Source organism: Colossoma macropomum, unplaced genomic scaffold (genome assembly GCF_904425465.1).
Source record: "Colossoma macropomum unplaced genomic scaffold, Colossoma_macropomum, whole genome shotgun sequence".
Classification (NCBI taxonomy): Eukaryota; Metazoa; Chordata; class Actinopteri; order Characiformes; family Serrasalmidae; genus Colossoma; species Colossoma macropomum.
Window position 1 is genome coordinate 496,787 of NW_023494792.1, and position 25,454 is coordinate 522,240.

The 25,454-nt window shown below is 41.5% G+C and overlaps 1 protein-coding gene across 1 annotated transcript; it reads right to left on the minus strand.

Annotated features, from left to right (window-relative positions):
- Positions 1-5,630: 5,630 nt before the first annotated feature.
- LOC118812758 (GTPase IMAP family member 8-like) lies at positions 5,631-25,220 on the minus strand. Its single transcript, XM_036577873.1, has 8 exons — positions 24,980-25,220; positions 20,500-21,174; positions 16,923-17,717; positions 16,762-16,839; positions 16,463-16,603; positions 16,208-16,285; positions 15,931-16,071; positions 5,631-6,769 (listed from the first exon to the last, which is right to left on the minus strand). The coding sequence occupies exons 1-8, from the start codon at positions 24,981-24,983 to the stop codon at positions 6,648-6,650; spliced, it is 2,034 nt and encodes a 677-aa protein (XP_036433766.1). The 5' UTR covers positions 24,984-25,220; the 3' UTR covers positions 5,631-6,647.
- Positions 25,221-25,454: the final 234 nt, after the last annotated feature.

Below are 25,454 nucleotides of genomic sequence, written 5' to 3' on the forward strand. Positions count from 1 at the left end.
ACTGGTTCAAACTCAAAGCTGAAACACATTTGGGACTCTTAGCTGATCTTGGACTTCAGACTAAAATCCTTTTGCTCTGAGTGATTCTAAACCTTGATTATGATTATTAAAACTAATGATTAAACATTCCACTTAGTCTCTACCAAAACAATCATAACGCTACCAAACTGTACCAAATGTGTCAGTAGTGACTGTTTCAGTAGTGTCTGTTTCAGTAGTGACTGTCTCAGTAGTGTCTGTTTCAGTAGTGACTGTTTCAGTAGTGACTGTCTCAGTAGTGACTGTTTCAGCAGTGTCTGTTTCAGCAGTGTCTGTTTCAGTAGTGTCTGTTTCAGTAGTGACTGTTTCAGTAGTGACTGTTTCAGAATTGACTGTTTCAGTGACAATTTTATCTCATTTAGAGCTCAAAAACTCAGCCAGTACAGACCAGCAAACACAGCTTTGAACAGCTGTTCACACAGAAAATCATCATATTTTTCATTGAAACACTAAAATGTGCTGAACTGCAGAAAATATGACAGTTCTTAATGTTCCACACTGATTTTCAGACTTTGGGACACATTTACAAAACAATAGGATCTAACTGCTCACCATGTGGCCATGAGGGACAGGGATGCAGCCTCACTTCCTTTAATTTTAATAGAACTTCATTCTGGATATTCATTTGAAGTTCTTTTTCTTAATATAAGTGATCAAGGAACACATAAAAAATCCTTTACACTAATTACAGTCTACAGGCCACCAGGGCCGAATTCTCAGTTCTTACAGGAATTCTCTGAGTTTCTATCAAGTCTAATAACACTTTCAAATAAAATAATAGTTGTCGGAGATTTTAATATCCATTTAGACAATCCCCAAGATGCACTAAGCAAGGCATTTATATCTATCATAGACTCCATAGGTTTCACCCAAATCATAAAGGGGCCCACACACTACCACAACCACACTCTAGACTTAATACTGACTTTTGGTGTAAACATAGATAACTTAGCCATTCTCCCCCAGAGCACAGCAGTCTCTGACCATTACTTAATCTCTTACGAAATTCACTTTAATGGTAATGTGCGTTCATCACCATGTTATTGTGTCAAGCGGACAATAACTCCCTCCACAGCTGGTGGCTTTATTAGAAACCTTCCTAAATTATCAGCCGCTCTCAGCTGTCCATCTAATCCTACTGAGCTAGATGCTATGACCAAGCTCTTAGAGAATAGTTTTCGATCTACTCTAGATAGTGTGGCCCCATTAAAAAGTAAAATAGTAAGTCAGAAAAAACTCGCCCCCTGGTATAATGACCACACTCGGGCTTTAAAACAGAACGCCAGACAACTAGAGCGAAAATGGCGCCTGACTAAGCTAGAAGTGTTCCAGTCCGCCTGGAAGGAGAGCCTTATAGACTATAGACGAGCACTTACTGCAGCACGCTCAGCTTATCTCTCCTCTCTCATAGAAAACAATAAAAATAATCCTAGATTACTATTCAGCACAATCTCTAAACTAACAGAGAACAAAACAGTTAGTGAACCCCAGATGCCATTAGCCTATAGCAGCAACGATTTTATGAACTTCTTTAGTGATAAAATTGAAAAAATTAGGCAGAAAATTCAGAATACGCAATTAAACTCTAGAAACCTGCTTCCCCATAATGCCAGCCTCAACCTTGAGAATACTATAAACCCTGCAGAGAGGCTGGAATCGTTTACCTTACTCCAAGAAAATGAACTATTTAAAATAGTCTCTTCCGCAAAATCATCTACCTGTATGCTAGATCCGATTCCTACAGGTTTACTCAAGGAAATTTTGCCAGAAATAACCAAGCCTATTCTGTCAATAATAAACTCCTCTCTTAGCCTTGGGTACATCCCAAAATCTCTTAAACTAGCAGTAATTAGACCGCTGATTAAGAAAGCAAACCTCGATCCCTGCGAACTATCAAACTATAGACCCATCTCGAATCTCCCCTTTATATCAAAGATCTTGGAAAAAGTTGTAGCAAAACAGTTAAGCTCCTTTTTACATAGGAATCAAATACACGAAAAATTTCAATCTGGTTTTAGGCCACATCATAGTACAGAAACAGCACTAGTGAAAATTGTAAATGATCTATTATTATTTTCTGACCAAGATCATGTGTCCTTGTTAGTCCTCCTCGATCTTAGTGCAGCATTTGACACAATAGACCACTCTATCTTACTAGATAGACCAGAAAACCTTGTAGGGGTAACAGGAACAGCTCTTTCCTGGTTCAGGTCCTACCTCACTGATCGGTATCAGTTTGTTAATATAAACGGTGAATCATCTGTTCTCACAAAAGTAAAATATGGTGTTCCACAAGGCTCTGTTTTAGGACCTGTATTATTCACATTATATATGCTACCACTGGGCACCATTATCAGTAAACACGGCATAAACTTCCACTGCTATGCCGATGACACTCAGTTATATTTAGCAAGTGACCCAGATGATAGAATTAAACTTAGCAAGATTGAAGACTGTATAAAAGACATAAAGGACTGGATGTCGAGTAACTTTCTCCTTCTAAACTCGGATAAAACAGAGGTTCTGCTTCTTGGTCCAAATGCAGCCAGAAACAAACTGTCTGATTTAACACTTAAACTTAACAATTTCTCAGTTGCATCAAGCTCATCTGTAAAAAGCCTTGGTGTCATTATAGACCCTGATCTGTCCTTCAACACACACATAACTAATATCACTAGAACAGCCTTCCTGCATCTTCGCAATATTGCTAAATTGAGAAATGCATTCTCTCTACAGGATGCAGAAAAGTTAGTTCATGCATTTATTACTTCAAGGCTGGACTACTGTAATGCCCTGCTGTCTGGATGTCCCAGCAAAAGCGTTAACAAGCTTCAGTTGGTCCAGAACGCTGCAGCCAGAGTTCTTACTAGAACCAGAAAGTTTGACCATATCAGCCCAGTTTTATCAACCTTACACTGGTTACCAGTAAAATTTTGGATTGAGAAGCTTTCTCATACAAAGCCCCCCAGCTTTGGAATAGTCTTCCTGTTAATGTTCGGGACTCAGACACAGCCTCAGTGTTTAAGTCTAAGCTAAAAACCTACTTGTATAGTCGAGACTTTGGTAATTAGTTTTCCCTGTTAGTTCTATACCTGCCAGAGTCTCTGCTAACACTGTAGTTTGTGATTGGTCACCCATTACAGAACTGACTCTGTGTGTTTTCCTCTCTGTGTGTTTTCCTTTTTTTTCTTCGGCGAGTTGAACAGCTGCCCATCCTGTGCGTCTGATGCTGCTGCCTTTTCTGCCTCGATCGGGTGCCACTGCTCGCCAGCCCTCTGGACCAGCTTACCAACATTGAGCCTCCTGCTGTACAACGCCGTGCAAACCTCACCCTCACAACCTGACCCCACTGATGCTGCTGCTTCTGCTGCAGCATGAACTGAACTATTCAAATTAATTGTTTCCTTCACGTTTTACCCTGTTTTTGTACTATAATACTTTATACTAACAATGTTTACTATCCGGTGTCGACCAGAGGAGGATGGGTTCCCCTTCTGAGTCCTGGTTCCTCTCAAGGTTTCTTCCTGTTTCTCTATGGAGTTTTTCCTTGCCACTGTCGCCACTGGCGACACTCATGGGGGCTCGGACCCGGATTTCTTTTTGTAATGCTGATTTCCTTGTAAAGCTGCTTTGTGACAACACCTGTTGTAAAAAGCGCTATATAAATAAACTTTACTTACTTACTTACCTACTTCCTTTAATTTTAATAGAACTTCATTCTGGATATTCATTTTATTAGAATTTCAATCTGGATATTCATTTTATCAGAACTTCATTGTGGATATTAATTTTGTTAGAGCATCATTGTGGATGTTAATTTTAATAGAACTTGATTCAGGACCTTTTTTATTAGAAATTGATTCTGGAAGTTAACTTTATTTGAACATCATTCTAGAAGTTACTTATGTTAGAAAGTCGTTCTAATAAAATTAATATCCAGAATGACTTTCTAATATAATTAACTTCTAGGACATCATTATTAGAACTTTTTTATTAGAAATTCATTCTGGAAGTTGATTTTATTAAAACATTGTTCTGGACATTAATTATATTAGAAAGTCATTCTGGATGTTCATTTTATAAGAACTTAATTCTGGAGGTTAATTTTGTTAGAACGTCATTCTGGATATTAGTTTTATTAGAATTTCATTCTGGACATGCACTTTATTAGAAAGTGATTTTAGATGTTATTTTTATTAGAATTTTATTTTGAATGTTAATTTTATAAGAAAGTGGTTCTAGATGTCATTTTTTTAGAACTTCTTTTTGGATGTTAATTTTATTAGAAAGTGATTCTGGATGTTACTTTTATTAGAACTTCATTCTGGAAATTAATTTTATTGTATCTTTATTGTGGATATTAATTTTATAAGAAAGTGGTTCTGGATGTTAATTTTTATTAGAAAGTGATTCTGAATGTTAGTTTTGTTAGAAATTCATTCTAGATCTTAATTCTAATAGAACCTCAAGCTGGATATAATTTTATGAGAACTTCATTCTGGACATTCATTTTATCAGAACTTTATTCTGGATATTGATTTTATTAGAATGTCATTCTGGACCTTTTTTATTAGAAATTCGTTCTGGAAGTTCATTTTATTGGAACATCTTTCTGGACGTTAATTATATTAGATCATCATTCTGGATATTAGTTTTATTAGAATTTCATTCTGGACATGAATTTTATTAGAAAAGAAAGTTAATAATTTTATTTCAAAAACGATTCTGAACGTTAATTTTATTAGAGCTTCATTCTGGATGTTAATTTTATTAGAAAGTGATTCTGGATGTAAATTTTATCAGAACTTCATTCTGGATATTAATTTTATCAAAACAATGGGATCTAACTGCTCACCATGTGACCATGAGGGACAGGGATGCAGCCTCACTTCCTTCTAAATTTTATTTTAAAACATATTAAAAACATCTTTAAAAACATTTAAACAAAAATCACAAAAGTAAAATGTTTATTCTGGATATTGATTTTTCAGAACTTTTTCTGAATATTCAGTTTCGTTAGAACTTTATTCTGGATATTAATTTTATTAGAATGTCATTATGTCTATTAATCTTATTAGAACTTAATTCTGGATACTAATTTTATTAGAACTTCACTTTGGATATTAATTTTATGAGAACTTCATTCTGGAAGGTATTAGAACGTCACTCGGGACGTTAATTTCATTGGAACTTCATCTTGGACATTATTTTATTAGAACTTCATTCTTGATAATGATTTTCTTAGAACTTCATTCTGGATGTCAGTTTTATTTTAATCTTATTCTGGATGTTAATTTTATTAGAACTTCATTCTGGATATTAATCCAGAATGTTTTATTAATTTTATTAGAACTTCATTCAGGATGTTAATTTTATTACAACATTAATTGATGTTGAATTAATGTCATGTTAATGTCCTGTATTTTGACCAGGGTAACCGCTGTACTGTAATAAACTCTGGCAAAGGCCAACTGATAAAACTGGGTACTAACTAAGTAACTTTGTCAACTTTGTCAGAAAATTACACAGTAGCTACAAGGATGAGTGAAGCTGGTGATCTGTGGAGCACTCAATAAAGACAATGGTCAAACTACAATGGTTCAGTACAGTTTGTTTAATTATCTACACATACATGACATGTTGAGTAATTAAGCCCATAATTCATATTCATATTAAACACTCTGGCAGGAAAAAGCAACCCTGCAGCTGTAGCCCAATATCCAGACCCTAAACTCACCCCTGGGCAGCTCCAGATCTGGACAGACAGAGATGCCATCAGCATATGCCATAAGTCAAATATGGAGGCTGAAAAAGTGACGCAGTTTAAAAATGATGCACTATTTGTGGATCTCATTCACGTCGACTGTCTGTACAAATCAGAGCCCACTGATCAGCTGGTAGAGAGATTCAGTCCCGTAACTCCACCCCTGCTTTAACCCCTGGGTTACCTTGTGTCCTGAAAAGACATTTGTATTGATGTTGTGGACTCTCTGTAGACCTGTAAGCTTCTGGAGTTTTACACAGCAGTGTTCTCTAAAACTAGGTGACAGAGTGATAGAAGTGGTCAGTAGATAGCAGCAGCGCCCTCTGCTGGCCAAAACAAGCACAGTGTGAGACGTCTGCCTGTCTGCTCTGCTGAAGGTCTTTCTTGGGACTTTCTGGAGAAAAACCGGAAGTGCCTAATAGGTCCCCTTTAATCTATTCATAATTGAGGGATCCGTGAAGGGTGTTGTGAGGCAAAATAGTCCCCAAGGTTAACTTTTTACTCAGAACTCAGAAGACTCATGTAGGTTCACTGGTGGTTTTGTATAGTAAATAAAATGGTTATATCTGTGTTGTAGTCATGGCGACCCCAGTAAAGAAATCTGACACCACTGTACACCACTGTAAAGAAACCTGAGTCTGTATGTTTCTCTACAATTAATCACTTCACATCAAAACACTCTGAATGACTCTGTTTACATCTCAAAGTCTAAATCGTTCAGAAAACTGGAAATTCCCCTTTAAATTACAGAAACACAAAGTACAGCAGAACTGATTACACGTTTCATTATTGTAGCAGGGATTTATCTGGTCAAAAAAGGTCTCAGAAAACTCTTATGATGATATCATTTGTCTGACCAAACACTGCTTGAAGTCGACGCCAATCCTTCAGAGCATTTCCGTAACCAGTGGGAGACTTTGTTTTTGGATATTTCTTTGTCATCGTCTGTTGGCTCAGACTGGGTCTCTGTGGAAAAAAAAGGAAAAGCACAGAAGTCAGTACACAGATATAAACTGAACAACTAGCTGTCAGTCACATTTCTATCATTTATCATCTAAAACTGCTCGTGGGGTCACGTGACCGATTTTCCAGAATGGCAGCTCGCGACTAGAGCTCTCGCATTCCTTTCCTCTTTTTGATTGATTTAGTCGGTTTTAATTTCACTACCCTGGTACCTTTTGTTGTGAAAGATTGTCTGAGATGTCGAACACAAAGGGGAGAGCGATTTCTTTGCTGGTGTCCTCTCCAATTAAGAAAAAATCAAAGCAGTTTGACTCATCCAGGATGGCTAAGATGGCGGATCTCTTGGCTGATTCCATGGAAAAATAAGCTAGCTTTCTCCAGTCGCTGTTGGAAGCGATGTGCGCGGACTTCAAGGTTCAGTTGTCTGCAATTCAAGATGACCTTTCAACACAGACGAAGTCAGTCCTCATGATGATTTCAAAAGTTGACAAAGTTTTGGCCAACAACGTGAGCAGAAGAAGATTCTCAGTTGCCATACAACTCAGCTGGAGTCTGTTGAAAGTAAGCTAGCTGAACTCGACGATCGCTCACGCTGTAATAACGTGCGGCTGGTAGGACTCCCGGACGGCTTCGAAGGTGACGACCCCGTTGGCTACATCCAAAAGGCGATCAAAGAGTGGTTCCCTTCCCTTGCTGATAAAGAAATGGAGATTGAGAGAGCCCACCGAATCTACAAGAAATCATCGGATGGTCAGAATTCGCCGCGGGTGCTCATCTTCAAATTTCTGCGGTATCAGGATAGGCAATGGCTGCTGAAGGCTTACAGCGAGCGCAGTCCTGTTGTGTGTTCAGGCTCCAGGCTACGTTTCTTTGTTGACTACAGCGCTGCCACTATTAAGAAGTCAAGTCAAGTCAAGTCAGCTTTATTGTCAATACTACAATATGTACAGGACATACAGAGTATTGAAATTGCATTACTCTCAGACCCCATGGTGTAGTGATAATATTAAATAGAAAGTAAACAGGAAAAGTGTGTATTTAAATAGACATTAAAAAAACACTAAACACTAATCGTAAAATAAACACTAATTGTAGAAAAATAGAATAATAAAAAATAAATAAATATAGAAGGTCCTGAAACTAACACTAAAGTGGCACTTACAGATTAAGGTCAGTGGGTATAAATAGTGCAAATATAAACAGTAGTGCAATTAGAATGAGCTTATGGAGCTGTTAAAGTGATGGGTGCGTAACAGTCTCTGAGAATGTCAGAGTTCAGTATTGGGGAGCGGGGGTCAGGAACCTGTGTTTGACCAATGCTGTCAGAGTTCAGTATTGGGGAGTGGGGGTCAGGAACCTGTGTTGGGGTCCAAACTCTGTGTGTGTGGGGGGCAGAAGCAAAGTAGGGAGAGAGTTCAGCATCCTGACAGCCTGGTGGATGAAGCTGTCCCCCGGTCTGCTGGTCCTGGCCCGGAGACTCCGCAGTCTCCTCCCTGATAGCAGCAGGCTGAAGAAGCTGTGTAGTGGGTGAGTGGGGTCACCTGCCATGCAGAGGGCTTTCCGGGCGAGACGGGAGCTGTATATCTCTTGGAGGGAGGGGAGGGAGGTGCCAACGATCTTCTCAGCTGCTCTCACGATGCGCTGGAGTGTCTTGCGGCAGGACACGGTGCAGGCGCCATACCACACGGTGATGCAGTTGGTCAGGATGCTCTCGATGGTGCCTCTGTAGAAGATGCACATGATGGGGGCTGGGGCTCTGGCTCTTCTCAGTTTGTGGAGTAGGTAGAGGCGCTGATGAGCCCTTCTGGCCAGTGATGCTGTTTTGTTGGCCCGGGAGAGGTCCTCTGTGACGTGCACGCCCAGGAACTTGGTGCTGTTCACCCTCTCCACAGCAGCACCGTTGATGGTCAGAGGAGCATGCTGGGTGCACGTTTTCCTGAAGTCCACAACGATCTCCTTCGTCTTCTCAATGTTCAGATGGAGATTGTTGTGTCTACACCACAAGGCCAGGTGACTCACCTCGCTCTTGTAGTTTATTTCATTGTTGTTGCTGACGAGACCCACCAGTCGTGTCGTCCGCAAACTTGATGAAGAGGTTGGAGCTGTGCAACGGTGTGCAGTCGTGGGACATCAGAGTGAATAGGAGGGGGCTCAGTACACATCCTTGGGGGGGCCCTTGTGTTCAGTGTGATGGTGCGGGATGTGTTGTTGCCGGCCCGTACTGCCTGTGGTCTCCCAGTCAGGAAGTCTAACAGCCAGTTGCGCAGTGAAGTGTTCAGCCCCAGTCTGTCCAGTTTGAGAATGAGCTGCTGGGGGGTGATGGTATTAAATGCGGAGCTGAAATCTATGAAAAGCATCTGACATAAAAGTCTTTTTTGTCCAGATGTGTGAGGGAGTGGAGGGCGGTGGAGATGGCATCATCAACAGAGCGATTAGGCCGATATGCAAACTGGAAGGGGTCCAGGGAGGGGGGAAGGACAGACTTGATGTGTTGCATGACCAACCGTTCAAAGCACTTCATGAGAATGAGGATTGAGTGCAACTGAATGGTAGTCATTAAAACAAGAGGGTGATGCTTTCTTCGGTACAGGGATGATGGTGGTGGCTTTCAGGCATGCGGGGACGACAGTCTGACTCAGCGAGATGTTAAAGATATCTGTAAACATATCTGTGAGCTCCCCAGCACAGTCCCTCAGCACACGACCGGGTATGTTGTCAGGACCAGGAGCTTTCCGAACATTGACCCTGCTGAATGATCTCCTCACACTGACTGGGCACAGCATCAGCACCTGGTCTCCAGGAGGGGGTGGGATCCTCTTGCCTCTGCAGGCATGTTGTTGTCTGTCTCAAACCGGGCGAAGAAGTTGTTAAGCTCATTCAGCAGAGAGGTGGAGCTGTCACAGGTCTGCGGTGGGGGCTTGTAGTCTGTGATGGTCTGTATCCCCCGCCACAGGCTCCGTGTATCTCTGTTGTCGCCGAAGCTATGGGCTATCCTCCTGGAGTACTGCCTCTTTGCCTTTCTGATGCCGCGGGACAGGTTGGTCCTAGCTGCCCTCAGCCCCACCTCGTCTCCTGCTGAGAAGGCAGCATTTCTAGCCTTCAATAGCCTGTATACCTCCCCTGTCAGCCATGGCTTCTGATTGGCCCGAACCGTGATGGTCTTGAGAACAGTTACATTCTCAATGCACTTGGAAATGTAACCAGTGACTGTGTCAGTATACTCCTGGAGATCTGTGGTGTTGTTGTAGGTCGCCGCTTGTTTAAACACATTCCAGTCTTGAAATGTCTCTGAAGACCTTCCGGCCACACTCGTACCTGTTTCTGAACTGGTTTGGTGACTTTAACCAGTGGTTTGTATGCTGGCATTAGCACAACAATGACGTGGTCAGAGGTGCCAAGGTGGGGGAGGGGAATGGCTTTGTAAGCTTCTTTCTGGGTGGTGTAAACATGGTCCAGTGTGTTTTTCCCTGTGTTGGAAAGTTTATGTGTTGATATATTTTTGAAAACACACTCTTTGGGTCTGCATGATTGAAATCTCCAGCCAAGATGAGAAAAGCATCAGGGTGGGCTGTCTGCTGCTCACTGATGTGTCGATACAGCTCATTCAGTGCCTCACTCCTATTGTTGTTATTGGAGCTCGGAGAAATATAAACAGCGATGATTATAACGGCAGTAAATTCCCTCGGGATGTAGAATGGCCTGCACTTAATAGCCATAAACTCCACTAACGGTGAGCAGTGTTTGCAGACCACAGCAGCGTCGCGACACCAGGCATCACTGATGTAAACACAAAGCTCCCCGCCGCTGGTCTTACCTCCTTTGACGAGAGCTCTGTCTGCTCGATAGCATGTTAGCTGCTCGAGCTGAATGGCGTGGTCCGGTACGTTGTTACTGAGCCATGTTTCCATGAACACAAACACACAACAGTCTCTCACAGACTGTTGGGTTGTGCGTAGCAGGCGTATGTAGTCCAGTTTGTTGTCCAGTGAGCATACGTTGGCCAGTATCATGGTGGGGATGGCCGGCTTGTGTGGGCTAGCTGTTAGCCTAGCTCGGATACCTCCGCGCTTACCCCTCTTCTGCTTCCGCTCATGCCACTTGCAGCGCCTCCACACTGGGCGAGATGCAGGAGTGGAGGGCGGTGTTGGTGCCGGACTCCTAAGCAAACCGCAGACTTGTAGCTTTTCTTTGTGCTGCGAGTTTAATTCTAAAAATGAGGTTCTGCCAATGTCGAGCAGGAACTCACGGCTGTATGTGCGCTTCAAGACAGGTAAATGCGATGAAGACATACAAAAACCCTGCGACTCGCAGGACAAAAAACACGAAAACACAATTTCATCGGGAGAGAGAAGCCACAGCGTGTGCACGCGCCGCCATCTTGGGAAGAGGATGGCTTTTCTTTCAGTTCAGAAAACATTGAAAGCAGCTGATATAGAGAACTTTCTGCTATATCCGGCTCTGCTAAAAGTCAACGTGTCAGGTACTGCGCATCATTTCTCCTCGCCTTCGGAAGCAGAGGGTCTGCTCTCCTCTTTAGCCAAGCTGAATGAGAACACCATGGAAGCATAGATTCAGTGTTGATTGCTTGCTTACTTTAAACTTTCCTGCATGCATAAGTCAAACTCTGTTGACATTATGGTATCTAAAGTAAGCTTAACTAGTATCATCAATGTTCAAGTGGGTAGGAATTTCGGTGTTATTGAGGGAATGGTGCGATATCGTAGCTGCTGTATGCACACGTGTCACGGTTCAACTATGGGAAGGGGATGAAGCAGAGAATGAGAGCATCATTATGCTCTTTCTCTTTTCAGTGGGGATTGTTCAAGTTATTTACGGTTCGGGGAAAAAGGGAACATGACACCCTAATACTCTTTATTTTTTCCAGTCTGATATGGTCTTTGTAACTCAAATGATTTGTTTTGGTTTTCTGGTGGTTTTCTGCTTTCAGGTTTCATTTGCTAAATTGTGGTCAATCTATTTTTCTTTTTTATAAGACAATGGTCGATTTGTCAGTCTTGTCTTGGAATGTCTGGGGTTTAAACTCTCCTTCCAAAAGGACCAGCTGTCTTGACATACTTCATAGGAAAAAAATATATATCGCATTACTTCAGGAGTCTCATCTTTTATCACAAAACGTGCCCAGAATGGCCAATAAGCATTTTTATGTGGCAGCTTTTTCTGCAGCCGAGAGTAAAACTAATGGTACTTTAATTCTTTTGCGTAGGACGTTGAGTATAACAATACTTAATACCGGCTCAGACATATCTGGATGAATTGCACATCTTGATGCAAATGTCATGGGGAAAAAAATCACATTTGTATCAGTGTACGCTCCCTCTACCTTTGATCCAGAATTTTTTCATTTTTTGACAAAATATCTGTTAAAATTTGAATATCCTTTGATTATAGGCGCTGACATGAATGCGGTTTTTAATAATTTATTAGACCGCTCCAAAAATGGCCAAAATGATATTCAATCTAGATCTTCTTTGGCAGTGAACAAGGTTGCCTCTGACCTCGCTCTTCTAGACCTTTGGCGTGTCTTCAACCCCTCCTCAAGAGAATATACTTGTTATTCAGCGAGACATCATCCGGAATCATCCCTTCATCACTCTCTGATCACCACCCAAATATTTCTAATTTAATCTTACACAACTTGTCTCAACATGCTCTCAGATGGCGGTTTAACACTACATTGCTGCAGAATGAAAATTTTATTGCTGAATTTAGCTCTGGTCTTAAAGATTTTGTGGCTATCAATTATGGCTCAGTTACAGATCTACGAATTTTGTGGCAAGCAATTAAGGGATACATTAGGGGGAAATCCACTCTTTTTGCCTCACAACTAAACAAAACTAAACTAAAGGAAATTACAGTCCTAGAAAACAAAGTTGCCTCTCTTGTTCATTCACTATAGACATCCTTTAATGAAACTGTTGCAGCTGAGCTTGAATTAGCTAAAGGGGAGCTTAATTCTCTGCTTAGAAAGCGTTCTGAATTTCTCATGCATAGAGTTAGACAATATTATTATTTTCATAGTAGTCGCCCTAGCCATTTGTTGGCCCTTAAATTACACAATAGTGAGCATTTTTCTGACATCCCTGTTATAAAATCACCCCAAGGTACCCGGCCCAGATTAATTCTATATTTCAGCAGTTTTATGCAGAGTTATACCAATCTGAATCACAAATGGAATATAATGATCACATGAGTTATCTGAGGACTCTAAATTTACCATCTAAAGAAGAAGCAGATATGCTTGGCCAGGCAGTAACATTAAATGAACTCAAAAAAGCTCTACAAGCAATGAAGAAAGGGAAGCTCCAGGCATGGATGGTATACCCCCAGAATTTTATTTGACATTCTTTTCCCAACTAGGTCCACCCCTGTTAGACATGATAAATAATGCAATATAAACAGGTTCTTTCCAGAGGGATGCGAATACAGCAATCATTTCTCTTCTTCTTAAACCACAAAAAGACCCAACCTCCTGCAGCAGTTATCGGCCCCTGTCTTTGATTGGATCAGATGTTAAATAATTTGCTAAAGTCTTTGCAACATGCCTTGAAACATATATGACTAAATTCGTTCACCATGATCAGACAGCGTTCATTAAAAAACGACTTGCCTCTGACAATGTTCGTTGGCTGCTTCATGTCCTTGATTGTGCACCTGATATACTTACTCCATGTGCTGCTGTTTCTTTAGATGCAGAGAAAGCATTTGACAGACTCGACTGGGGCTTTTTATGGGCTGTATTGGACATAATGGGACTGGGTCTTAATTTCATTAAACTGGTTAAAACTCTATATGCCAACCCTTCAGCTATGGTAATAACAGGTAACAAATGCTCATCTCCATTTTTAGTTTCTTGTGGATCTAGACAAGGCTGTCCTCTCTCTCCTCTCTTATTTGCTCTGTCACTTGAGCCCCTGGCCCAAGCGATTCGGCTTTCCCACTTTACTCTCCAATCACCATTAATAATACTCATCACTACATTTCTTTATATGCTGACAACATTTTGCTTATGATTAATAATGTACCTGAAACACTTCCACGTGTGCTCTTCATTCTGGATATGTTTTGCAGTTAATCTGGCTATAAGGTCAATAAGACAAAGTCTGCACTATCCCTGTAGTACATCACTTTAGGAACCTAGGGATTGAAATTCATCCATCCCTTCAATTAACAGTTAAGAAAAATTTTAACCAGATATTTACTAAAATCTGTGATGATATGAGAAACTGGAGTCATTTACTTAATACCCTACAAAACCGTACATCAGTAGTGAAAATTAATATTCTTCCTAGAGTTAATTTTATACGTTCTATGATTCTCTTACCTCCTCCTGTAGGTTTATGGGACAAACTTCACTACAGTATTTCAGCTAATATATGGAAAGGCAAGAAACCTCGAATTAAACTCGCTACTCTTCAGCGTAATAAAACAGATGGAGGACTTTCTCTTCCTAATTTCAAATTATATTATTATTCCTTTGTTCTTCGTCCGTTGTCAGTTTGGCTCAATTCAGATACTCAAACATCTTGGCGGCCTCTTGAGGAAAGTTTGGTTGCTCCACACAGATTACAAGATCTCATCTACTCGAATATTCCCATAAAGCAATGTAAACTGAGACATGGTCCTCTAATTAGTAATTTACTTTTGACATGGCGGGTTGTAGAAAAACTAACCAAAACCATAACGGTTTGGCACAAATGCTCCTTACTGCCAATAAGCCTTTTTTCTTTTCTCAATGGCAACAAAAGGGCATACATATTCTAGATGACATCTTTAATGATTCGGGACTTTGGACATTCCAAGACTTGCTTGCATTTTACAGTATACCGGTATACAGGTTTTTTCATTTTTTTCTCTATCTTCGCCTTCGCTCTGCCATGAAGGCTTATGGTGTTCCTTGGGGCTGCACTTTACCCTTACACCCATTGCGTAAACTGTTTGTTTCTATCAAGTGTTTGGGTATCCGAAGTTTATCTTATAATACTACGTGCTGTATATAAACCTTTAGGTCTACAAACTATATGGGAAAAAGAGCTAAAAAGTGGCTAGGGTCAAATCAATTGGCATCCTATATGGAATAACATCACATCAGCCTAACCATCAGCTTATTCATTATAATTTTATCCACAGATCCTATTTAACCCCCTGCAGACGCTACCATATGCATCTTACTCCATCTCCTCTTGGTAATTTTTGTTCTGATGGTTCATACGGTACATTTTTACATATGTACTGGGAGTGTTTAAATGTGCGTAAGTTTTGGACTAAGGTTTCTTTTACATTATCAGACATTCTCAATAAAACCATTCCAAGTACAGTCCAAACTTTGCTTTTGATTGACAACTCTGAATGTAATTTAAATTGTGCTGAAAAGCGAATCTGGCTGGCTGGTCTCACAGCTGCAAAAAAAAATGTTAGCCTTGCGCTGGCAACCTCCACATTCTCTGTGCTGGCGGCAATGGATCCTCACCTTTGTAGATATTATTAATATGGAACTTTCAACTGCATGGATCCATGGAGCTAGCTACTCCAGCATTGGCTACTAAGTCTCTCTCCATAGCAGCGGTGATGCTTCAATGTCAGTAAATTGTTAGCTTTATCAGCTGTTCCTCTGTAAAGTCTCTGTTCTAGTATGGTTCTGCGCTCTTCCTCACAGTAACTGAGATCTTCCTCGTCTCCTCTTCTGTCTTCAGTGTGAGAAATGAGGAACAGTCACTCTTCACTCCAAACTCTTTGGAAACTGGGCGAGTTTTCAGATTTACAGATCTGCTGCAGCTCATTGTAAAGTATTTTAGAGGAATCCGGGCAGAGTTACAGTTTCTAGGCTATGAAGGACCAACTGGGTGAACCAGTCTGCTACAGCGCCACCCTGAGGCAAAGCAGTGCTGCATATTAAAGACAGAATCTCAGAGCTTTGGGGTGAAAAAGGCTAAACATGTAAAAAAGGGATTTCCCTGAATTTGTATTTGAGTGTCTATTTTTCCCTAAAGGACAGCATAACATCCTAAGTTCATTTCAGGGACCCCCAGAATTTTGATTTTGAGACGTACAAGGGGTCCAACAGGGTAATTAGGTGGTCCCCAGTATTTCATACGTTGAATAAACTACTTAATTTAGTAATTTACAGTTGAAGATTTGTTGCTCACCCCATCCCTGATCGCTCAACATTTCCAGAAATCTCCCCATCACTGCCTCTTCTCGTCTGCTCCACTCCCGATCAAGCATCTCTTTAATCTGACTCCTGAGTGTCAGGGTGCTTTTAGGCTCTTCCTGAACTGTTCCTACATCTGAATACAGACACAGAGACTTCATTTTCTTGTAAAATGTAAAACAGATTTGAATACAACACAATTCTGAAAATTCTTTGACAAGGTAATTAGCAAAGGTTCACAATACAGCAAAGAGCTAGACTGATTTACTCACTGCAGAACTCCACCTCTGTTTGAGACACTTCCTCATCAGCGTTGTCGTCTGTCTCAATGTTTGAATTCATCTCACTCACTGCAAATAATACGTAGTGTTATTTCTGTTGTAAGTAATTAAAAACAGAACAACTGGCTGACAGTCCCATTTCTATCATCTAACTACCATCTAAAACTGCTTATGGTCAAATCCACAGCTTAAGAGCTCATTACATTATTGTGTTTAGTAATTTACTGGTGAAGACCTGTTGCTCACCACGTTTGAGCTCGCTTAACATTTCCAGAAATCTTCCCATCACTGCCTCTTCTCGTCTGCTCCACTCCCGATCAAGCATCTCTTTAATGTGATCCTTGAGTTTCAGGGTGCTTTTAGCCTCATCCTGAACTGTTCCTACATCTGAATGCAGACACAGAGACACAGTGACATCTGTGTTGTGCTGTGATTTTCTTATATAACATAAAACAGACCTGAATACAGTACAGTTCAGAAAATTCTTGGACAATGCAATTGGTGAAACTTCACAATACGGCAAACAGGAAGACTGATTTACTCACTGCGAGACTCCGGCTCTGTTTGAGACACTTTCTCATCACTGTGATCCTTTGTGTCAGTGTTTAATCTCTTCTCACTCACTGTAGAAAATATGTAGTGTTATTTCTATTATAACAGGTTAAAAACAGCTGAAGGCTCATGTAAGTATTATAAAAAGACTCACGCTCAAGAGGGAAATCCATACTTTTATCTCCTTTTCTTTTTACATGGGGGAATGTAGCCCTTATGGCCTTCTTGACATCTGAAACCCTTTTCAGAAGCTCCTTGTCTCTTCTTCTCCATTCCTCATCCACGAATCGGACAATATCCTGTAAGTCATGCTCATCAGTAGACTTTGTTTGTGCGTCTTCTTCTTGCTTTGCATGAATTCCACCAAACGTCTCAGTAATCAGTTGGAATGAACTGTTTTGAGCCATCATGTGATCAATCTTCTCGAGCAGTTCTGTAACCTGAACACGATTCTCTCCATCCTCATTGTTGAAGACGTGATATCTGTTCTCACATTTCTCGACCACCCACTGCAGAGCTTCACCTTCACTCTCAATGTGCTGCTCTATGTTCACGTCTCCAAGTATGTCACCCCATGTGAAAAGTACAATGGTGTGTCGCCACACCTGCTCTCCAAGTAAGCTCATATTCTCTTCAATGACCTTTCTCTGTTCCTCTTGGAACGATGTGTCTCCAGGAATCACTAGAAGTATGCAGTGTGGGGGGGTGACAGTCTGACCTACACCATTTAAAATTCCAGACTTTATCCATGCTGGAGTGTACTGAGCAGGAAAGTACTTAAACCAGCTGGGTGTATCGAGCACAGTTACTGGTCTTCCATCCACTTCCCCATGTCCACTTTGACATTTAAGAGTACTTTGATCAGTAACAAACACTTTTTTGTTCAAGATGGTATTCCCAGCTGAACTCTTCCCAGCAATCACCCAACCAAGCAATGCGATTCTCAGCTCTGAGGAAAAAAGTACGTTTTACAGAGAACAATAAAATATAACTCAGGAACAGAAATAGGAAGTCAGCTACATAACAGTTCCATTCTTGATAATGATGGCCTTCCTAGATCAGGGCCTTGGCATGGCGGAAGGTTTTGTGTGGACTAGGGATTTTCAGAGTTATGTCATCTGGAGCAGTATGTTCCTAATAGGGTCTACAAGGCGAACATGTATGGAGTCAAGATCCAGACTAACATGATCCTAAATCCCCTATGAATAATATATTATATATAATATATATATATATATATATATAATATATATATATATATATATATTGTGAACCTTGCACGGTGGAGGGTTACCGGGACCTACCCCATGAGCCAGGCCTGGGGTGGTGTTCCTCTGTGAGTTCCTGGTGGCTGGGCAGCCCATGTAACCCTGGGCTCAGCCAGAAAAGGCAAAGTAGGGGGACCATGTGGGCCCACCACCCACAGTTCAGCACAGGGGACTGGTGTAGTGCCTTCCAGACAGAGGGAAATGGCAGGGAGGTCCTAGGTGGCATGGACTCCTGCAGTGGAAACTGGCTCTTGGCACATAGAATGTAACCTCACTGGGGGGGAAGGAGTCAGAGCTTGTGTGGGAGGTTGAGAGTTACCAACTAAACATAGTTGGACTCACCTCCATTCACAGTGTTGGCCCTGGAACTCCTTGATAGGTTGTTCCCTTTCTTACTTGGGAGTACACAGGGTGAGTGGCACTGGCTGAGCATGGGTATATGCACAAGCCCCCAGCTGGCTGCCATGTAGTTAGTTTGTCTCAGTGGACGAGAGGGTCTCCTCAATGTGAATTATGCTCAAACAACAGTTTTGTTTATTCGGTCTTCTTTTAGCAAGTGGGTGGGGCTCTGAAAAGGGCCCCATCTACAGAATTCATAGTCATGCTGGGAGACTTCAATGCTCACATTGGCAATGACTGGGAAACGGAGTGATTGGGATGAATGGCCTGCCTGATCTAAACTAGAATGGTGAATTGTTATTAGCTTTCTGTGCTAGTCATGGATTGAGCACCATGACTGAACACAAGGATGTTTATAAGTGTATTTGGTACCAGAGCTCCTTGGGTCAAAGGTCAGTGATCAACTTTTTCATTGTTTCATCTGACCTGAGACCATTCTGGACACTCGGGAGAAGAGAGGTGCTAAGCTGCCAACTGATCGCCATCTGAGTTGGATCAGATGGCAGGGAAGACTGGTGGTCTGTTTGTGATATTCATGGACAGGATGTCAAGGCATAACTGAGGTGAGGAGGGTATTATGCGTAGAGGCCGGAAGGTTGGCTCCATCACATGGATGCCTCCAGCGCTCACTGGAGTGTTAAATAGTTGGTATGCAGATCAACATCTCTAAGTCTGAGTCCATGGTCCTCACCCAGAAAAGAACGGCATGACCTCTCCAGGTAAGGGCAGAGGACCTGCCCCAGGTGTCTTCTTCACGGTCTTGTTCACAAGTGATCTGAAGAGGGATGGTGAGATCAACCTATGGTCATCAGCTTTGGTTAATTACCGAAAAAATGAGATTGCGGCGGAAATGAGCTTTCCTCACAGGGTAGTGGGCAATGGTCTACTTGATATGGTGAGAAGCTCAGTCATCCGGGAGGAGCTCAAAGTAGAGACCCTACTCCTCTACACTGAGAGGAGCCAATTGAGGTGGTTCAGGCATCTAATTAGGACGCCCCCCTGGCTGCCTCACGTTGGAGGTTTACCAGGCATGGCCACCTTTTGTAGATTTGTATATATGCAGATGTACTTATTATACTGACGTATTTACTTTGATCCATATCGATTGTAGCTTGAGGATCATGTGAGAGCCATTGAGTATTTTAGGTTACACCTGTATGCACTAGTTGTAAATAGCATTGAGGATGGCATGAGCCAAAATATCAGTAATGTAAAAAGATTCAAGCAGTTATAATCTCTTGCTTATATTATATCGAGACATTTTGAACAATTTGTTGTTCAAAATTTTGAACAATTGTTTTTCCTGTTGGCTGTTTCTTACATCATCAGCTCAAGTTCTTGTTTGCTAAAATGTTTTAAATATTTTGTTTTATGTTTGTCCACCATTTTGCTGTCTTAAATAACAGAAAAAAATACATCTCAACAAGCTCAAAAATGTATCATGCGTCATTTATGGTAAATGCAAATATAAAATGCAACGCAGCCTATGCAAAAAACAATGAAGATTATCTTATATTAAGAAAATAATTAGGATCATCCTGAGAGAATATTTAAGAACTTAAATTGTTTCAGCAACAAAGAAAGCAACAATAATAGATTTTCAGGAACAAGCCGAAAAAAGGACAGTTACACAAAAAATACCTCGTCCCCACTGTTAAGTACGGTGGAGGATCTGTGACATTTTGGGACTGTAAACTACCAGGCAATTTTAAATGAAAATCTGCCAGCGCCAAAACTGGACTGTGGCTAAATCTTCCAGCAGGGCAATAATTCACAATATATATATAAACTGAAGCTGAAAGTGAGAGTCCAAACGAGAGGACAAGGACTCGGGAGAATCTGGAGAGAAAATCTGTATAGGGGAGTGATCTCAGCTCTTTATTCTCCAATCTGATCAAGCATTACAGCAGAATACAGTTATGTTGGCAAATGGACGTTGTACAAATTTCTATTTAAGTATTAACTTGAAGATCTATGACTAAATTTAGTTTAATTAAAGGTTTGATTTTTTTAACATTTTTTTAGTGTGAGATTGAGCTAATCAACCATGATGTTGTAACTTACCCTCTTTGTCAAGTCGTTCTTGTCGTTTTAACTCTCTGGACTTTGCTCTGGTCATCACAGTCCTCTTCCACTCTGCAGTCTCCTCCAGTATCTTTGCCTCAATTTGGAAATGAGCACCATCATTTATTCGCACTGTATCCTCAATCTTTTCCAGCAGCTGCGTCACCTGAGATGTATTATCTGAGACTGTACTGTCAAAGACATGATATCTGTTCCCACATTTCTCTATCAGCCACTTTAGAGCTTCTCCCTCTTTTTCAATGTGCTGTTCTATAGTTCTTTTCCCCAGAGCGCGGCTTCTAGTGAACAGCACAAGAGTGTGTGTCCAGATCTGGTCACCAAGGAGTGCAAGGTGATCCACTGCAGCTTTCCTGTGCTTCTCTGTGAATGGAATGTCAATCTCGATGACCAGCAGGATTGCGTGGGGTCCTGGATGGCACAAAGAAACTCCTTGAATGAGCTCCTTTTTCAGAAAGTTTGCAGTGTCGCTCAGTGGAAAATGCTTCCACCAGCCTGGAGTGTCAACCAGCGTCAGATCTCTTCCACACACATTTCCCTGTAGCTTCTTGCACTGGGCAGTCCTCTTCTGATTCGGCAGGAAGCCTTCTCCAAACACGGCATTGATCAGTGTGGTCTTCCCAGCAAACTTCCCCCCAAACACCACAGCTCTGAGCTCTACAAAGCAGAGAACAACAGACAGACAGTCAGAGGTATAAACAGACTCGTTATAGGAAGGAAGAGTATTTGTATGAGACGTAACATGTCTGTGTCTAACATATGCCATGGATTCCCTGAACTATTAATGCTACCTGAAACAGTAATATCCTACAGCAGAAAACCAAAAATGATAAAATATCCAAAGCTGCACATTTCAAAGTTCTAGATCACATGCCCAAACCAGTTCTCTTTTTGAGAATATGTTTCCTGGCTTCAATCTCAGTGATTCAACATTAACAATGGTTAATTTGGAAAGCTTTATTACCACCTGCTAAATGTAGTTTACATTTCAAATGTGTTATGATTATCCCAGAATCGTCAAGGTGTAAGAATATGATAACCTTTTTATACCATACCATGTTTGATAACACTCCTGTAGAAACATAGGGTATACAGACATCTGTTATGGATCACTGAATCGGTATACACTTATAATACATCTCAAAAACCAATTACCTATAATCAACCAGGTAACTTCTCTGGTATGGCTTCCAGCTATGTGTTGAATAGTTTCTGGAGACAGCTTGCCAGCAAGCTAACTTAGCAAACTTTGCTATCCTCAAGCGAACAAAGTACTAAAAGTCTGACACCACTCACTGTACTTCAGCTGAGGAAAGCACATATCATCTGACACTGTGTTGAGCAAGATTACAGTAGGTTACAATGAGTGAGGTCACAAAATATACTTTGAAGAACACTGTGTAGTCCAATCTGCTCCCACATTAAAATGAAGAAAAATCTGATCATTCAGTCATTTTTATAATAAGCAAAGTTGTTTGCGGTGGCTAGTGGAGGAGCCAAGGCATGGCAGGGTGGCCTTTTTCTCCCATAGGGGGAGCTGCCACCTCTGGAGGAGGTGAACGTGCAGTGGCAAAGCCAGTTAGTGTATCTCCGGGGGTGGGGTGCACTGTCAGAGCGAGGGAACCATGGCTTACAGTTAGCTGAGGGGTTCCACTGAGCCCAGGAGGAGGAGAGCTCTCTTGGGCACGTGGATGACTCTAGGTAGGACAGAAATGGGGTTAGGCAGTAGTGACTGCTAAGATGCTTTGTGCTGGCTGGGATTCATGACTAGATGTTTTGCTGTGTGTGGGAGGAGCCTGTGCCTGGGAAGCCTAAGGAAGAGAGTGTTGGGCACTGTGCATGGAGCAGCTGGCATTGGACCCTTTGGAGTGGGCAAGACGCTGAAGCAGTTGCAGCAGAGTTTCTACTGGCTGAACCTAACCCTAACCCAAGGACACAGGCCTGAGAGAGGACTGGGGTGCCTGGGGGTGCACTTGTGCTGGACAGGCCAGGACTCTAGGGAACTAGCCAACCCTGGGCCATGGGCCATACTGCCATGGGGAGGGGGTTTGGCCATGCAAAGTGCCTCTCAGGAAGCAACTAATGTTGAAATGTATGAGTCGTAATATGTGTTATGATTTGGTTATTTTTTATCGTGTTCTTTTGTGTGTATTTACTAATTAGTGTGTTCACTGATTTTATGTTGTGTTTGTGTTTTGGTGCCCTTGCCCCTCTTTTCCCTGTGGTTCCCATCTGTTTCAGTAAAGAGTTCCTTTAAGAGAAAATGGCAGACTCTGATCTTCTTCTGTGCCAACACTACAATCCTACAGTCATGTTCATTTGGACACAGTTGCCAGGTTTAGTAGGGGGCAGGGCACAATCTAAGGTGGGGTAAAATATGGTTAAGCAGGTTTGAGTAGGATGTGTTTTTTTCCTTTTTTCCTCATAGCAACATTCTGATTACTATCTGACAGACAGTTTTTAAGAGTGATCTTGAAGTTTACTGATTCTTCATTGTGTTTCTGATTTGTCTGAAGTAACATTTTCCCTTCATGCTCCTGGTGGAAATTTACAAGTAGAGAAACCCTTTTCATTCTCTGATTTGTAGTGGTACAAATGGGAAGATATGTTGGCTGGGCATGGAAAGATCTGGGGCTCAGCACAGTGAAGCTATGGCCCACCCATTTGGGGTTATGCCCCTCTCATTTGAAGCTATGGTCCACCCATTTGGAGTTACACCCCACCCATTTGAAACCATGGTCCACCCATTTTGCGTTTTGCTCCTCCCTTTTGATGCTATGATTCACCCATTTGGGGTTTTGCTCCTCCCATTTGAAGCTATGGTCCACCCCTTTGCGTTTCGTAACTCGCATTTGAAGCTATGGTCCACCGATTTGGAGTTACGCCCCTCCCATTTAAAGCTACGGTTCATCCAGTTGGAGTTGTGCCCCTCCCTTTTAAAGCCATGGTCCACCCTTCTGGAGTTACGCCCCTCTCATCTGGAGTGTTGCCCCTCCCTTTTGTTGTGTTTTGTTTATTGGTGCCCTTACCCCTTTTTTCCCTGTGGTTCCCATCTGTTTCAGTAAAAAGTTCCTTTAAGAGAAAATGGCAGACTTGGTTCTTCTTCTGTGCCAACACTACAGTCTTATAGTCATATTCATTTGTACACAGTTGCCAGGTTTAGTAGGGGACAGGGCACAATCTAAGGTGGAGTAAAATGTGGTTAAGCAGGTTTGAGTACAATGTGTTTTTTCCTCAGAGCATCATTCTGATTATTATCTAACAGACATTTTTCAAGAGTCACCTTGAAGTTCTCTGATTCTTCATTGTGTCTCTGATTCTTCATTGTGTTTCTGACGGCTGGTTTGTGTGTAAAAGTTATTTTGATTCACACTTATTTTAGTCACTCTCTCAAAAGCTGTAATAGAACACCAGCCAGACTGAAGTCCAGCCTCCGTTTACAGAGTTACGGCTGACAGAACTGAACTGAATTCCTTACATCATATTTAAACATTAATCTGTATCAGAGATCTGAGAGCTGCTCCTGTAAAAAGTGATTGATCTTGTTTGAACATTTGAATGTGTTGTGAATGTCCTGCCTGTTACACTAACTGTCTGTTTCATCAGGTACCTCTAGGTCAGGGGTCACAACCCAAATGTTAAGAAGAGCCATTTTGTCCTTTCAACACAAATCAATCCACCTTGGGAGCCTCAACACTTCATGTCTATTTTACTGAACAATTTCCCATCATGCACCTGGTGGAGATTTACAAGCAGAGAAACCCTTTTCCTGCTCCGCTCTGCGGTGGGACAGATTTGGAGATATGCTGGCTGGGTGTGTGAAGATCTGAGGCTCAGAGCGGTTCACTGTAGAACTGAATATTCTGGCAGATCATCAAACAGAATTTCTTTAATATACCTGTAAAATGTGCAGTTACTGTTTACATTAATGCAAAGATTCATACATTAATAAAACACGCAGTGATTCAGCACTGCTGACTGAACTACATCATAAAAACTCATACATTAAGAAGTCACCATAACAGAGAGAGAAAAAGGAAAGAACATCTACAGTTCTTCAGTAAAGCTGTTCTTACAGTCCTGCACATCTCCTCACATCACTGTTACACACTGACATATTAAACCAGCCAGTTTACATTTAGATTAATATGATTATTATTTTAAAACGGAGCAGATTTGACTTTTTACAGATATTTCAGGCTCTCACTCATACTCTCTCTCTCTCTCTCTCTCTGTTTCCGTCTCTCTTTGTGTGAACGGTTCTTTCAATCAAACTGATTTTCTGAGTTGAATAAAACTGGTTAATTTACTTGTTACCACATGAAGTCATTTTTAGGTTGATCTGATGAGCCATTTTTTACAGTGTAACACTGAACCACCCTGGTGACGCAGTTCTAATAAGACTCTGCTGATTTTATTCCGCACCGGAAACTGAACGGTGGGATCTTAGACCTTTACTCACCCATCAGGAGACGGACTGAGTCTGCTCCGCTCTCAGATCTCCGCTCTCTCCTCAGATCCCCGAACTCAGGGTTAGTTTTATGGTCTATTTCGGACTCTTTCTGCTCCCGGACTCCTCAGAGGTCAGGAGAGGACGCTGAAATCACCAAGTGTCTGCAGTTCACTGTTACTTTCGATTCTAGTTCACGGATGTTGTGCCTACCCGCCCTAACCGCTTCGACCGCGCAGGCGCAGATCATTACCAGTAAAGCGCTTCTGACGTCTTACTGCGCTCTGAGTGTCATTCTGCCTCCAGAATTGCCTCGAGTGCAGATTTGGGTTAATAACCTTATTTACTCTGTAAAAAGTGTCTCGTCAGATCCGCCTGGAAATGACCTAATGTGGTAACAAGCAACTTAACCAGTTTAATTCAACCTAAAATTACATTTAAAGAATCGTTCATTCAAAGTATTGATTTAGGTTGAATTAAACTGGTT